At 30.5% G+C, this 17,505-nt stretch overlaps 1 protein-coding gene across 1 annotated transcript in view; it reads right to left on the reverse strand.

The window, feature by feature from the left end:
• LOC143228506 (serine/threonine-protein kinase atr-like) overlaps positions 1-17,505 on the reverse strand; it is a 56,878-nt gene that overhangs the window by 5,630 nt on the left and 33,743 nt on the right. Inside the window, exons 2-6 of the mRNA XM_076459756.1 lie at positions 11,612-11,819; positions 7,027-7,198; positions 6,191-6,296; positions 2,238-2,388; positions 1,881-1,971 (exon numbers count right to left, since the gene is read on the reverse strand). Coding sequence (XP_076315871.1) covers positions 1,881-1,971; positions 2,238-2,388; positions 6,191-6,296; positions 7,027-7,092 — 414 coding nt within the window. The 5' untranslated portion in view covers positions 7,093-7,198; positions 11,612-11,819. The remainder of the gene's footprint in view (positions 1-1,880; positions 1,972-2,237; positions 2,389-6,190; positions 6,297-7,026; positions 7,199-11,611; positions 11,820-17,505) is intronic.

The following is a 17,505-nucleotide window of genomic DNA, read 5'->3' on the forward strand; positions in this document are numbered from 1 at the left end:
TAAACTGCCCAGTCATGAAATGACGATTGTATACTTCAGAATGGAGGAAGTCAGCTGTGCTAGAAAAGTGTGTTACTCTCTTACTGTTGGAGGGTTGTTGCATACTTATTTGCATGGAAACATGAATCTGGACAGAAGTCTCAAGGCTAGTGATAAACAAAATTTATACAAAGAGAGTGTAACGCAACTCTAGGAAAGCAATTATGTTAGTATAGGAAAGGTATCATATCAGTAATTCAGTATTTTCCCATATGGATGACATAAATAAAGAAACTGTATAGTAAGACCATCCTCTGTTACTGTGTGCCATACCACATAGGGGTAAAAGTAAATGAGACAGTTAACAAGCTCTGCCATATCCACTCAATTCTAATGAAAGAATATGGCTCCACGTGCAATAATATGGCAAAAGTGACAACCATAGAAAGTATTCCTCACAACATTCAGAAGAAAGGAAACTGTATGATACAGCAGTAAAACTAAAATACGAGCTTGTCAACAGGACAGTAAATAAACAGAAGTCGATTGGTAAAGTAAGTAAAGGATTTCTCCTCTACTTGCTGCCAGACAGCCAGCTCTACAAGAAGGGTCATTAAACCTCCTGGTATTGTTAGCAAGTGCTATTCTAAACAAATTTCTAATAAAAAATAAAACAAAATTCACTGTTACTTATATTACAGTACTACATCTCTAGTGAAAAGACTTTTAGTGAAACCACGAATTTCCAGTGAAGTGGCAGTAATGAGTTTTTCAATGTGTTGTATAAAACATTATTAATTGAAACTTTAATCAATAAAAGTTTGAATATAAAAATGACAAACTTTAATCTTACTACTTGTAAAACAATGTTTTATTCATTTCTGTAAATTGTACAAATTATAGTTTATTTTATCATGATGCAATTTTATTATACATGTTGCAGGCACAATAGTTTTTTAATTTTTTTTTCCATAGTAAGAGATAAATAAACACTCACTGTTTTAACAAATCAAACTGATATGTCTCTTGGGACAGTTTCTTTAGATAAATGAGAACTTACGATGCTCTTCTGTATCAGAAGAACAATTAAACTAGTACAGAACTATGAATAAAGAAGACATTTATGTACAGAAGTATGAATAACGAAGACATTTATGTGCAGAAGTATGAATAAAGAAGACATTTATGTACAGAAGTATGAATAAAGAAGACATTTATGTAAAGAAGTATGAATAAAGAAGACATTTGTGTGCAGAAGTATGAATAAAGAAGACATTTATGTGCAGAAGTATGAATAAAGAAGACATTTATGTGCAGAAGTATGAATAAAGAAGACATTTATGCGCAGAAGTATGAATAAAGAAGACATTTATGCATGAAGTATGAATAAAGAAGACATTTATCGCATGAAATTATGAATAAAGAAGACATTTATGTACAGAAGTATAAATAAAGAAAACATTTATGTAAAGAAGTATGAATAAAGAAGACATTTATGTGCAGAAGTATGAATAAAGAAGACATTTATGTGCAGAAGTATGAATAAAGAAGACATTTATGTGCAGAAGTATAAATAAAGAAGACATTTATGTGCAGAAGTATGAATAAAGAAGACATTTATGTGCAGAAGTATGAATAAAGAAGACATTTATGCGCAGAAGTATGAATAAAGAAGACATTTATGCAGAAGTATGAATAAAGAAGACATTTATGTACAGAAGTATAAATAAAGAAGACATTTATGCACAGAAGTATAAATAAAGAAGACATTTATGCACAGAAGTATAAATAAAGAAAACATTTATGCTCAAACAATTGTGCCAATGAATGTAGCTAACAAATCATCCTAGCCACTACATTAATTTAAAATTTGAAAATACTTTTGATCTTATCGTACTTACCGATTTTAGGAACTCAGAAAGGCCGTCCCAGTCTGCTAACTTCCATGCTGATTCTACACGAAATGGATTTATCTCATTTGACCATTCTGGTCTATAAAAATAATGCAACAAAGAAAATTTATCTAAACTTTCACATTTTTCACCAGAAAATGTCGAAGTTTATTTAGAGTTAGTGCTAGTACAAAGCATTATGAATATAAGAAAATAATTATAATTCACAAATGAATCTTATTTCCTGTCAGGTGTATAGCTAGACAAATTATAAAAAGAAAAAATACTCATGTTTAAGAAAGCAACTCTATTTCCTGTTGGATGAAAATAACTTAAAAAGTGTGCATAAAACAAACAAACACAAACCTCTCATTTAGAAGACCAGTAGCATAGGTAAGTGCTGTGTTTGACTGATCTAAACCCATCAAGCATCGAAGAAGACCCTGATGATGACTAATTGTGTCTGGTTTAACTTTTACAGCTCTTTCATAACAGAAAAATGCATCTTGTAGTTGACCTATCAAACATGATAACAGAATTTGAAATTCAGCAATTTGATCTTGATGAAACTTTGTAGAATTGATAGCTACTGCCTGTTGTGGAGACACAAGTGTAGAGGACAACGTTTCCAAAGTCTTCTGCTTTTTTGTCTTTAAGACTAAAGGCGGAAGACTTTGAAATGTCATCCTCTACACTTGTGTCTTCACAACAAGCAGTAGCCCATTCCACAAAGTTTCATCATGAATATTCTGCCTAAACAATCTATCAAACAATTTGATCTTATATTTAAGTACTTCAAGCAATAAAACAACAAATTTATTTTTGACAATAGTAAGAGTTCTAAAGGTTACACCTAATGAATCATTTAAAATTTAGATATAATGATGACAGATTTTGTTTATATATATCCACAAGACCAAGGAGAAAAACTTGCTATTTAAATAATTGTTAATTAGAATGTTCCAGAAGTTATCTGAAATATATGTGAAATGATATCTTCACTTGTCTTTGGTGACTTCATGTATTCTTGTTTTATCACAAGGTTAAAATAGCAATGTGGGGATTAACAAAATTAACAAAAGTCAAATAGCTTAGGATAAGAGCACCCATGTATATATACACATATATGAATTTATGAACTAAAAAACAAACAAAGAGACCACTATATAAGAATTACCAAACATATCAACATGTAATTTTTTACTTTAAATACATCTTACTATTAAAAACAGAACAAATACATTCATTTCATAAATTATCAGTAGTAATATTAAAGCAATGTAAAGTAAAAATGGGGTATAGTCTGAAAATAAAATAATAATTTTAAAACACTAAAAAAACAATGAAATTTGGTTTGAATGTCCAACTGGACTTTCAAAATGAGCTGTAGTTTCAAAGCATTACAAAAGATTCAAGTAAATTTGATCTAAGTGTGAAACTGTAACTCTGGTGCCAAAACAATGGTACAAGGCTTCAATTTTTAATGTCAAAACAATAAAGCTGGTTGAAAGATCTCACTTTTGATGCATAACACTCTGATAAATTTTGTTTTAAATTAAATTTGAAACACTACACAGTATAAGAAAATTATATATGTAAAAACTGTTGGTATGGGTAGAGAAAGCATTATGTAGAAGAGCGAACAATGTTTCGACCTTCTTCAGTCATCGTTGTACATAGAGCTTTCTCTACTCATACCAGCCGTTTTTACATATATATTTTTCTCTACAAGTGGGTTTTGTCGTCATCACAGAGTAAAATAAAATTGTTTACAACAAAATAGAATAACAGAGAAATTCAGCCTAAATATGAAATTGTAGCTTCAAAACTACTTGATTTCAGAATGACATAGAAGAAACATTCCCACACTAGCAGTACCATTACAGCAGAAAGAAATGTTTGGTTAGTAAAGAAAATATGAATTCATGTGCCTGCAAAACTTTGTTGATGAGTACTTAGCTCATAAACAGCAGCAAGAGAAGTATTTCAAAGACACTGAAATTATTCAAGATGCCAGTTTTCCAGACCTTTTGTTGGATGTGAGCAAGAATATACATTTCATATTTAAGACACAAAAAACTGGTTGTTACAGCCCAATTACATAATGAATAACTAAACACATTAAAAATATAAAGTGCACAAAAAACCTCTCTTTAGTGCACACAATGAAGGATGGAATAACAGAGGTATGTATAAACAGTTACTTATAAAGATACACACTTAAACACGATGTTTTCTGATTTCCCGTACAGAAGTACTATTTGATAATCACAATGATCCCCTTGTCGGAGTCTCATTAGATTGACTGTGGATTTTCTTTGGCAGAAGAGAACCTGTCAAGTTAGTGAATTAAAATTAGGTCACTATATCATAATCAGGAGCAAGTAAATCAAAAAAACCAAAATATAAAAGATGTTAAGAGAACAAAGCCTTAGCAAATGTTTCCCTGATGCTAGAGATTCTACACCAGCCTTAGAATGTTGGCTTTCTATTATTTACACATAATGTGGTATTAAACATCACAGATAACTACTGGCAATTTCTGAAACAAGAGGATGTGATATGTGGGCATGTCATGTTGGGTCTGATTTACAAATTTACAATTTCTGGGATGTGTAACCAAATGAGATCGGAAGACTATAAAAGTTATGCTTTGTGTGAGTGATTACAACATTATAAGAAATTATGTTAACTTTCATAGCTCTTGATGCAATGGAAAATGAGTTACAGAAGAGGGTATTAACTACTGAGCAAATGTCAATTCTCACACTATGATGCTTGTTCTGAAAAAGATAAACCGATCGCCAAAAGTATTACTTACTTGGCATGACACAAGATCTTAGTGTCTCACAATCAAAATTTAATTAATTTGTTATAACAATTAGAATAGCATAAACATCTCAGCTAATAATGCATATTATAACAGTATACAAGTTTTAAGTTCTTAATTCTAAAGGCAATATTTAAAAAAACAGGATTTGTCAAAAGAGACTTCATAAGCTGTAGCTAAAATTAGCATGTAAGCATATTTCTTTGATGGAATTAAAACATTTCCATCATCTTTAAGTCCATCACCAATACTCCTCTTTAGATTACTTGTACCTACATCGCCAAAGCTCCCAATGTTCTGTAAGGTAACAACAGAAATAAACTGTAAAACATTGCTTCACTGCTTTAGCAAAAAATCAGTTTGTTTATTTTAGAGCCAGTTTTCATGTGTAACTACCACAACTAAGCATTGCATAAAAGTACTGCAACTTGAATGGCTTCAACAATAATGTTAATTAATTATTTCTTTCTATTGGTATTATCAAGATATGAAATCAACTGTACCCCATTTTGCTTTTATACTTTACAAGAGTTTTGAATGCTGACAAAGTATGTCCATCCACAGCAAACAGGTAAGCTGTTTAAGAAGTTTTCAATATGCCTCTTTAGCTTGTACACCCAGAGTTAAGTTATCTGAGGATGAAGAGAGATGCTGGAAGCAAAAGATCATCATCAGTAATACCAGTGTTGTCATGAAGACTTCTCATCATCTTTGGACAACTTTTTAAAACATTAAAAGCACAAGTGTATAATTGTATAAATTTTATGTTGGATACAATGTAATAGAATAGATTAATAAAAATAGCATAGCTTGAATTAATAAAATAAATGGATAGTATATCTGTGTAAAAGAAAATCATAGTGATTGAGAAAACAGAAATTCACCAAAATAACTAGGTTATAGACTTACCAGTTTATAAAAACAACAAAAATCAATTAGTGTGTGTGTGTGTGTATGTTTTCTTATAGCAAAGCCACATCTGGCTATCTGCTGAGTCTACCGAGGGAATTGAACCCCTGATTTTAGCATTGTAAATCTATAAACTTACTGCTGTACCAACTGGGAACAAATCAATTAGTAGATAATACTATACACAGGATAAAATTTAATTATGTTTAAGTTAGTACTCAGTAAATAAAGACCACAAAATCAGTTCTCTAATTACCTTAGTATATGCTAATTTGAATTACTAACAAATAACCAAATTTAAAAGTTCACAGATAACTCAAAATCAGATAAAACACATATATTAAACACATCATGACACACAAAAATCGATGTTTAGGTGTCTTTTAAATAACGTATAATATGAAAATTTAAATATTAACATACAGTTTGATACCAAACTTAAGAAGATAAAGTTATAAAATAGTAGTTCAATAAAATTTTGAATGTAAGTTGACAAGTGCAATGATGTGGCCTTTGACCCATGACCCATCTGGAAAGGGTTAACAGTTACATACATAAAGAAATATTTACTTTTACATACCAGTTGCTTCATGACCTAGAATCAAATCATGAAGTGTGGGGTCTTCTTGACGAGATGCTGCTACTCCTGCCACTCCATCTGGTTCATCAAGGAGGATGTACAGTTTCTAAGACAAAAAATAGATGCATACTGATCACAACTGAAAAAAGTAGTAATAAAAAACAATGCATTCATCCTATATATATATATATAAAAACATTTTTTGCATTTGAATACTGAATATTCTTAGATTCCTTATTCTTATAAAGAGTGATTCTGAAGTTCATTAACAGGTAAGGAGAGGCACAGGATCAGAAATAAGGTACACTGAGTCTGCCCTGTGACAGTACCATTGAAATAATGGGAAATTTTGTTGATATGAACCAAATAACCAAATTATCAGGAGAAAAGGTGTAGACAATAAAAAATAAAAACATTTTAACATGAGTACTCTGAAAATATTCTTTGAGAGCTATAATTTTATGTATGTGTGCATGTAAAGTTGTACTACAGAAGATGTAAGTCTGACAGTAGCAAAAGTTATAGCACAAATCTGAGTTTGAGGTACAAGCCCAGAATTTTATTATACAATTAGCTCATTGAAAGATTGTAAGTATTAAACTTTACACAGTTTGGTTTCTATTCATCTCATGAATATTGCAACTTCACATAACACACACTGCAGATTCACACTTAAAATCTGTTTCAATGCAAAATTACCAATATCTATTGTTTTCCTTAAACTATTATTTTGTCATTTGAAATCAAACAGAATATTCTGGCATGTGATGTAATCTTAGTAGTATTAATATTTCATTATACAAAATTACAAGAGATATCATTTCAAAATTATTTACCTGCAAGAAAGCCAACTGTAGCCGTGATGATTCTTGGTTATTCTTGATTGATAATTCTAAATACATTAAAGCCCGAGCATAAGCTTGACAAACAAAGGAGCTAAAAGGTCTTCTGGAACACTCTTCAGGAAGTCATAAACAGACTTATAGTTGGGATCATTATGTGGGTCCACTAGAGAAATAACAACTTTGTCAATTCATGCATTAGCAAAAGCAAATCACAAAAAACGAAAAATACATTGTCTTTACATGTAAAACATTTATTATAGATTAAGGAAAGTTGGTGTATTCATTCTATGCATGAGCTTATGAATACACAGAACCACAACAGTCATCACGAGGTCTTAGTAATGGGTCACATCTCAATAAATGAGAATAATTCTATTTAACAACAGAACCAAAACAGCCATCTTGAGGTCCTAGTAGCAGATTACATCTCAACAACTAAGAATCGTTTTTATTCTGTCAAGAACAAAACCCATAGGACCTCCATTAGGTCACCAATAATTACAAACCATGTCTTATTATGTAAAGAATAGAATCACAAAAATTTCTGTCAGGTCCAAGAAAAACAGGTCACCTTGCAAAAAATGTGTAATTATGGGTTTTTTATTTGTCAATAACAAAATCTTAACAACCTCCATCAAGTCAAAAGAAAATTGGTCACAGCACAATAATTTGGAATTTTATCTATTATTTTAACGATAAAGTTCTAAACAGAAGTTGATATCAGTTACAAAACAGATGTTGAAAGCAGCAAAGTTTGAATGAACTATAATAGAAAAGATTGTACATGTAAACAACTTCAGATCTTTGAAGCTAATCAGAAAAACAATAAAAACCACTAAAGATGAATCCCAAAATACTGATGTTGCAATAATTTGACTCTACAATGAACTGAAGCATTTCATGGAGTATGTTGATATATATATATAGAGCTAAAGGAGATGTGGCACAGAAACTGAAAAATTGCAAATGAATTCAACATTGAAACTCTGCCATCATTTATTAGCTGAATTTCTACTTTCAAGGGCAAGTTGGCAACACATTTTGGTGGTTTCCACAAGATCATTTTATTATTAAACTGCAACTTACTTTGCTTGTTTTGAGAAATCGAATATTTTGTAAATTCTGGTTTTATTTATACCATAACAATCATCACATTTGCTTCCTTTCAGGATGAAAGCTCCAACAAATCATTCTATAGTTTCCCCACTTTAAACCAAAATCTGCAAAATTGTCAGCTTATCAGATTTTTCAAATGAGACTGCTGACATATCTTGTTTCTGTTAAATGCAGTCAAAGTTTTCATCAGTGAACCAAGTTGAAGACACAATATACAATACAAGTACATAAGCCACATACAAAGATGAATTTCTCTTCATTATCAATGTAGTTCTAAAGTTTACAGGTTACATATTTTTAGAAGTTACATACAAATATCAATGAATAAGGCGTAACAGATAGTTTATACATGCTACTTCATTTTATATATGAAGGATAGCTTTTGCTAGAGACAGATCAGGAAAAAATTATGATAACTAGCAGTCATTTAGCCCTTTTGCTACAGACTCAGTATAATATACAAGTTCATCTACACATTTGCACACATTAAGTATTTGTACTATAACTTTTGATACAGCACATGTACCTTCACAAAATCTGGTAGACATTAGTACAGATACAAGTATTTTTTATACAAAAATCAGATGTTTCATGAACTATTTTTATAAAAGATCTGTTTGTGAAAATTGAGTCTGTTTCATTACTAGTATGAGTGCAAAGTGATTTCATGTTATGAGTTAAAAACTGTTCTTCATCCCAAAAATCTCAAATATTATTTGCATAATCTCTAAAACTTCCTAAATACATTTCAGATGTTTGATTTCAGCAAAACTTTATACATTATGTTATTTTCTACACTCCAGCTGTGGGGTCTGTCACTTAACTAGCTTTGTAACTATCATTAAAAAATTAGGAAATAAATAATTTTATTTTTTTAGTGCTATGATGATGACATATTGTAACATGAAAATACAAATGTTTAGTTTAAGTAGACTAAGTCTCATAATGCTATATGTTACATATATATTTATTATGTTACTGACCTTCCAGTCATGCCTAGCTAGCATTGTGCAACTTGCATTGATCTGGTGCTCTCATATTACATATCCAGTAACATAAAACTGACCTTCAGTCTTTTCTGTCTTGGCTGTGTTTTAGTGGACTAGTATTTTGTAATATACAGACACATTTAAATTATTATACATTATATATATGTATATACATTATGACTATTTAGAAATAAATTATTAAACTTTTCTTAAAATATAGAAAAAAATATGGGAAAAGCAAACAATTATCTCTTCTCTCTACGATCTCTGTACTTGGTTGTTGCTGGACATAAGTTGCTAAGCCTTTTGAAATTTCACAAGTGGAGGATATCCAACAATTTTTTTTTTAGGTTTTATACATACAGTTGAATAACCAAAAAATCATAAGTAACTACACTGATACCATAGAATTACACTTAGTAACTAGATTTATATCAATTTTAAAATATATGAAACTATGAGCAGACACAACTCCTTGAAAACTTAGATTGAAAGAACACTAGCTTTTTCAAAGATTAAAATAGCTAAAAAACCACTTTAGGAACATCTTAAGCTACTGATTGGTTATTCACATGTCATACACTGTAGTAAGAGTATATAATGGACTGTTTCAAAAAATTGGAAAGAGTTGAATAGGGCCCACTGTGTTAAAGACCTCATACCTTTTTATTTTATATTCTAGCTTGTCAAAGTTAGTAATCTGAGTTCCTAATTTGTATGAAACTGTGAACTTAGTATTTTGACACCACAAACATCTAATTTTAAACTGTGCAGCATTAAACATAACATGTGACTCACTAAAATCAATATTTATGTTCTTTTAATACTTATTTTTAAACTAAGAAATTAACTCATACATAACATTAAATAGTAAAATTATAATCTACAATTTGATTCCAAACTTACTGACATAAATTCATAAAATATTTGTTCAATACAATCTTGAATGCAAGTCAACAAACACAACAAGATGGCCTTTGATCCATGACCCATTGTAAAAGGATTAAACATTGTTAAGTCCTTAATACTGCATGAAAGTTAGACCACACAGTACTGAATATAATGCACCAGATTAGGTCACAGTATAACTATACACTTGCTACATGGATGAAAAGGTCCTGTCACAAACTACAGCTCTTCAAAGAACATGATGACTTGTTTGTACATCTCTTGAATGTTAAAGACCTAAGTGACATACATAGGTTTGTGTACACACTACCATTTAAAATATTCAATTGCTCTTCATTAAACTATAAGTCAAACTCAGGGTTTAGATGGTAATGTATCAAAAATGGAAACTAATGCTTTCTTAAACTAAAAATGCACTTCAAATAATACTTACCTATGCAGACATTACAGCTATTTCATGATCTCTAAGGATTCCATATTTTGCCCATCTAAGCACTGAAAATACTAACTTCAGTCTTTTATACCCAACTTAAATACCTTAAACAAGTTCTAACTAGCAAACTGCTCCACAAACTTTAATGTGCCTTCTAACTAGGTACTGTATATAACCATCTCATCCTGACAACACAGTCACTTTTTCTGAGAAATACATTTGGTTTTAGTGGGAAGGTAGAACAGGAGAGTGTCAGTGAAGGTAAGTATTATCAAAAATACATGTTCAGTTAACTTTCAAAATATACCATCTACTGACACTAGAATCCCATGTTAAGAAGGTGGAGGGGCTGGTGCAGGCATGATCCATACAGAAAGTGTCTTCACAGAACAGGAGTATACCAAGAAAAAGAATAGTACAAGAGTGGGAGAACTGAACTACCTCCAGAACAGATATGCTCTTCACCTGAAACTTAATTTTTATATCCAAGGTGGAACAGAATACGAGTATTCATTCGTATAGGTTAGCCTCAACCAGGTAGCCAAGGTTGGATTTAGGCAGTCATGAAACCTGTATCTCATGTTAGTGGTTAGGGTTATTGGACCACAATGTTTTGTGTGTGTATATAAATATATATGACTGGATCTCAACCTGTAGCCAAAGAATGATGCTTTACACAATGAGAAAGTAACAACAACTTAGTGGACAAACCTTCTCCTCTACTTAAGGAATCTAAAAGGCAACACAACAGTTTTAGAAATACAGGCTAGACTAATAATGAAATTAATTTTTTCTTAAAGAACACTGTAGAAAATTTGTTACCCAAAAGTTATTACCACCACTAGCTTCTACAGATGAAAGTCTTGTAGTAAATTCAATTATTTTACATGAGAAAATATTCTGGTAACTCTGCTTCAAATTTTGAAATTATTACCCTAATAAATCATTACTTATTTCCTAGCAAAGTGACATTTTTATGTTGTAAAAACATAAATAAGGCTGTTAATCAATGACTAGAACAGGCATTTTAATTGTTTTATAATATTTACAGTCTTTAATTTCTCAAAGAAAAAGAACATAAAATACCAGTAACTTAAGCTCATGATTAATTAATGAGTATTCCAACTACCTTTCCCTTTATTTGCAGGCTTGGAGTTATTCTGGTTACTAGACCTCAACATCACAAAATACTGATGACACCAAACCGTTAAACAATCCAATATTGAAAACACAGTCTGGGCACTCAAGTGGCAAAGATCAGTCTTCTCATGAAACTTCAATTTGCTCTGTTCAGCTTGGTCAACATGGCTTAGAACAGCCATAATCTCTCTGTAGATCTATAGACCCAAATACATAAAAGTTTTGCTTTTCTTTTATAATAACACATATTAATTCTAAATTTTAGTGAGATTAAAATCTACCTTGATTATCAACGTTAAAAAAATTATTTCACATTCCATTTTGCTTTTAAAAATTCTACTACTAAAATATGCAGCAAAATATTTCATAGATTCTTGTAATTTATAATATCTATGATAACACAAAAACTGCTGTGAACACATTATTCAGCTCACATTTTCAGTTCATTTTGGTATAAATCAGTCATCTTTACACCTCCACAATTCTGGGGATTTCATCTTAATATGTAGGACAACCACCATGAACAACAAAGGCAGTACAGCACTGATGCTGTATACTCGAAATCAGAATGTTCATTAAGTTCTAAGGCATCAGTAATCACTCCATTAAAAACAAATACCTTCAGGGCATTTTCAGTATTCTGAATTATTTCATAGGATGTGATGAAGCTCACAAGAGTATCTCATGCATGAACAATGGATATGAAGACTGGTGACACACTTCACTCAATCCCCTCTTTTTGAAGACGATGAACTGATTACTTCTACACAGTTAGAATGAAAATCATAATTCATTATGTGACAGAACACAGGATAATAGAATTTAAGGCATTAGTAGTCCAATCAGAAGATCGTACAACAAAGTCTTCCAATGTTCATTACTGTCAACACCAACTTGAATCACCATCATATGTACAATGTCTCCATATGAATATGGTATTTAACCTGACTCTCAGATACTCATCAAATAAGCACATAGCTGTTATGTGGTAGCAGGGTGAGACATAGCTCACTTGTAAAATTACTATTCTTATATTGTTGGTCCACTTGGTATGTTCTTGGCACAATAAGAAGCAAGTCATTTCCTGCTATATGTGAGCATAATGCACCTTAGTAGGTGTGTGAAATACAAGCTATCCTCGTATAGTCTCTATTTTAGCAGTCTGTATACTTACAGTGCCAAAGTAAAAACTACAGACATTTGACACAGTCTAAGAGCAAGTTTAACCAACCAAACAGAGCTTTAGACACCTGACTCAACCTAGATGCAGTTTTTTTAAACCTATCAGCCTGTGCATCATTTACTATTGCAGTAACACTGTAGTCTTACACTGCACAGCATTCAAAAAACAAACAATGTTGTCTTATATAATTATATAAATCAAAATCACTGTTCAACTGGTATTTTTAATGCTATAACATTTGGTGTAACATGCAAAAGTGAATTATAGTTTATTTTAACATTCATGTTTTTCATATTACATTATATTTGTTGAAAGCTATGACAAGACTTCAGTGCACATAAGCTAAGTAAACATGTACGGTAAATAAAAACAAATTATTCTAATAATTCAAACTATTTCTTCTTGAATGTTACTGTTAAGTTTATAGCACTCATAAGATACACATAAATAATTTAATATCTATTAAAAAAAACCATTATTAGATATAAATTCATGCTGTCCAAGAATACTCTTAGCAAAAATATTGTTAATTAGACTGACAAAAGTAACGTTGATCTCAATTTCAAAGATCTGACCATAGGTCACTCATACATTTTTGACAGTTTTATCTTTGTTTCTGGCAGTGACAGTTGTAACTGGCAAAATAAACTGTCAAAAGAAATAATGTTACTTTCAATCAAGTTGAAATTGACTAGATATGTAAGATGGAACTAGGATTTGTAATCAACAATAAGAAAGAAAGAAAATTTTTTGATAAAAGGAAGTACTTTTAATATTATTTTGAAAATAGTTTCTCACAATAGAATTCACATCCTGAAAAACGACTGAAAGACTAAAGTTAAGTAAAATGTTCCAAAAGTCAGAATACCTTTGGCTGACTGATGGATAATTAACCAATTCAGTATACATTGATCAAAGTGAAAGAAACTTAAAATTTAAAATGAATAAACGTAAGTAAAGTGTTGAGAAAAAAAGGTAAAATTCCAACATTACGTGAACATGCATATCGTATCAGTCTTATCATTTATTGGAAAAGAACTGTTATTTTGGATCAATTGAATGAAATAACAGCTGGAAATACCGGATAATTTACGAAAGAAATGAAAGTGAAAGTAATTATAAATAAAGATAAAGGTTTGGCAAGTCAACCAGTATATGAATGACATGTTTTTCTGAAAGTTCAGTGTATTAACTAAGTACTCGCATGATCAGTGGCTTTTTACATATTTATGGTTTCCATGTAGAGTACCTGGTTTGAGACTATTTAAACTTTCCAAACAACATTGATCACTTGAGTGCCTCAATTAAACTGTACCCTTGTTATTTATGGAGTACCTGAGGGTCAGTGCTTGGGCTTTTGTTCTTTCATACTTACATTGATCATATTGCTTGAGGCATGTCATGAGAGTTTACTGAGTTATATTCAAAATTTAATAAAGTTACTTTTATTATCATGGTAAGTAAACTTGGCAACAAAACTTAGCTTGTAAAATAAATTTGGAAATTATAGTTTTAATTTCCTAGTTTTATAAGACAACATTTAAAAATGTCTTCAATTTTCCATTGTTTCAGAATTGTGATATTTGCATTTTAAGTATTTTCTCTTCTCTTATTCATTGACCACTTCTTGAAGAACTACAAAATTTGACATAAGTCACTCATTATAATATTGTTATTACTCAGACAAAGTATAATTTTTTTATAGCCTTAAATCTTATTTGGTTACAGAGCTATAAACTAGAAAATCAAGTCCCTTTAGCCACACCCACAATTAAGTTTTCTCTTTCACAAGTTTCCAATATTTAGTTCTCTTTGATATTTAAAATTATATTACTTTTAACCAACAGAAATCCAAATATTATATTACATAATTTTCTGTTCAGGAGTTTGTTTATTTTGCTTCCAGTGCAAATTTTATTCCCACAGGAAATGCATTGGCAAGTTTAGCTAAATTTTTATTGGGTCTTATTGAATGGTAAGAAAGCCAGAAAATTTTGATAGTCCTAGGACAATATGTGCTTTAAGCATGCTATTTTGTATATTTTGTTGCATTTTTGATTAATTAAAAATCATTTAGTGCAGTAATACCATTAAAATAATAGTTTTAATTAAGAGTTGATAAAAAAAAAAGACCCAGGTAAGTACTATATTTTGTTTTTCATGTGTATTATTTATTATTATAAAGGTAAATAAAATAAAAGTTTTAGATTAGGTTAAATAAATAAAAAAACAAAACGTTTTCCTGTGATATGCTCATTAGTAACCAATGCATTACATAATTTCTTCAGGTAATGTAAGCTACATGTTTACAAAGTGGTTCACAACTTGTGTAGTGATATCATTAGTTAGACACAGTTCAAAAAGCAATAAAATTTAAGCATAAATATGCATGTATTGTTAAGGGCTTAAAGCTATTTGAGATAGCCAAATGTGTCGTGAAGTTACTAGATTGTACTGGTGAAAAAATAAAATAATGAGTTTTCATGCTTCAGACTCCAAGCCCAGTATCAACATCAATGATTAGTATAATATAACAAACTACTGGATATGATTTTTACATTCTACTGTGCTCTACTACATATTAAATATTAAAAACGTTTTACACAGAATACAGTAAAATAAATGGTAAAACAAATAAAAGAAGCACATAATTTCTTTGTACACGTTTTCTATTGAGTGGAGAAAATAAAATCTGAGGTCAATATAATACTGGGACACAGTAGACATGGGGATGGATCATGTTAAATACCATTTACAATGGTGGTCCAAAGAGCCAATACAATTTTTATAGCAATGTCTTCCTGTGATTAATCAAAGCAAGTAAATTACAGACAACTGCCTCCATGCTAAAACATAAGAATTAACAATATTTTCTGAAGATGCCCACCATAAATTACACTAAAAATTATTCATCCTTTTGTAAATTTTTCAACTGTCAGAAGTCATGCCTCCTGTACATGAAATAATACAAAACAGTCACCCTACATTTAGTAAAATTATACATTTTTTTAAACCATAAATATCAGTGCTAGTCTTGAAATAAATATAAAACTATAATTGTGTTAACAGGTAAAGTCAGATTACCTGATGTAAACAGGTTCATTTTCACTACAAATTATAGAATTAACAGAAATACAGGCTTTTAGTTTGCTAAGATCTATTGTTTTAAAGTTTATCATATTACTTTTGTTATTTTAATGTTTAGTCATGAATTATATGCATACACAAACATGTTCTTGCCCTGGGGAAATATTATAATTTAGGGAAACAAAAGTTTTACTGAATAAGATAACTCTGTTAACAATTTCCTCAGAATTAGTTTTCAACTGATGTCTTACTTGTAACTGATATATACTTGTACAAAACGTTTCTTTCCATATTTAACTTAAAAACAAACTCACTTTATTATTATTATTATTTTATCCATTTACCTGAAACAAGACAGCTGTCACCTGGTGTACATTAATAAATACAATAGATTCTTATTCAGTCTTTTTTAATTTTGAAATCAATGTATCTTAAATATTCAGTGACATGGTAATTCTGATTATAGCTGTAGGCAAATAAAAAAATCTGAAAAATAATAAAGCTCAACTGAAATTCACGAGAAAAAACAAACTTTAAACAACAAAAGTAGACACCTTAAGTCATGATACAACCACTCCTCCTGTACAAACTTTAAACAACAAAAGTAGACACCTTAAGTTATGATACAACCACTCCTCCTGTACAAACTTTAAACAACAAAAGTAGACACCTCAAGTCATGATACAACTACTCCTCCTATACAAACTTTAAACAACAAAAGTAGACACCTTGAGTCATGATACAACCACTCCTCCTATACAAACTTTAAACAACAAAAGTAGACACCTCAAGTCATGATACAACCACTCCTCCTATACAAACTTTAAACAACAAAAGTAGACACCTTGAGTCATGATACAACCACTCCTCCTATACAAACTTTAAACAACAAAAGTAGACACCTTGAGTCATGATACAACCACTCCTCCTATACAAACTTTAAACAACAAAAGTAGACACCTCAAGTCATGATACAACCACTCCTCCTATACAAACTTTAAACAACAAAAGTAGACACCTCAAGTCATGATACAACCACTCCTCCTATACAAACTTTAAACAACAAAAGTAGACACCTCAAGTCATGATACAACCACTCCTCCTATACAAACTTTAAACAACAAAAGTAGACACCTTAAGTCATGATACAACCACTCCTCCTATACATTTACCTCTTTCAAAATTTCTCTGTAGGACAACACAAATTACAAATATATTGTTTCTGCTTTATAAGAAGTAGAAATACAACATTAAAATCTCTTTGCCAGATTTTACAGAAGTGTACTGTTACACAAGATATAACACAGAAACTGAAATTAACACTTCCATAACTGGTTTGTGTATTCAACATGAACTTGTAACCATAATGTAACTAAGAATATATCTATGCACCATAATAGTGATAGTACCTAATGTAGCTTCACAAGACTTGGCATACAGTATGCAAATCCTTTGTAGACAAAAGAATTGGAATTTTCGATTATGTATTTTTATTAACATTTTTCCATAAGTATATGGAGTAAGATGATTAACTGGTCCAAATGCAAAGTGATTTTCATGTTAAAAATATTGTTGTCATCTGAAACTTTCCAAACTTTATTTGCATAATCTCT

The sequence above is a fragment of the Tachypleus tridentatus genome, chromosome 10 (assembly GCF_004210375.1).
Source record: "Tachypleus tridentatus isolate NWPU-2018 chromosome 10, ASM421037v1, whole genome shotgun sequence".
NCBI lineage: Eukaryota > Metazoa > Arthropoda > Merostomata > Xiphosura > Limulidae > Tachypleus > Tachypleus tridentatus.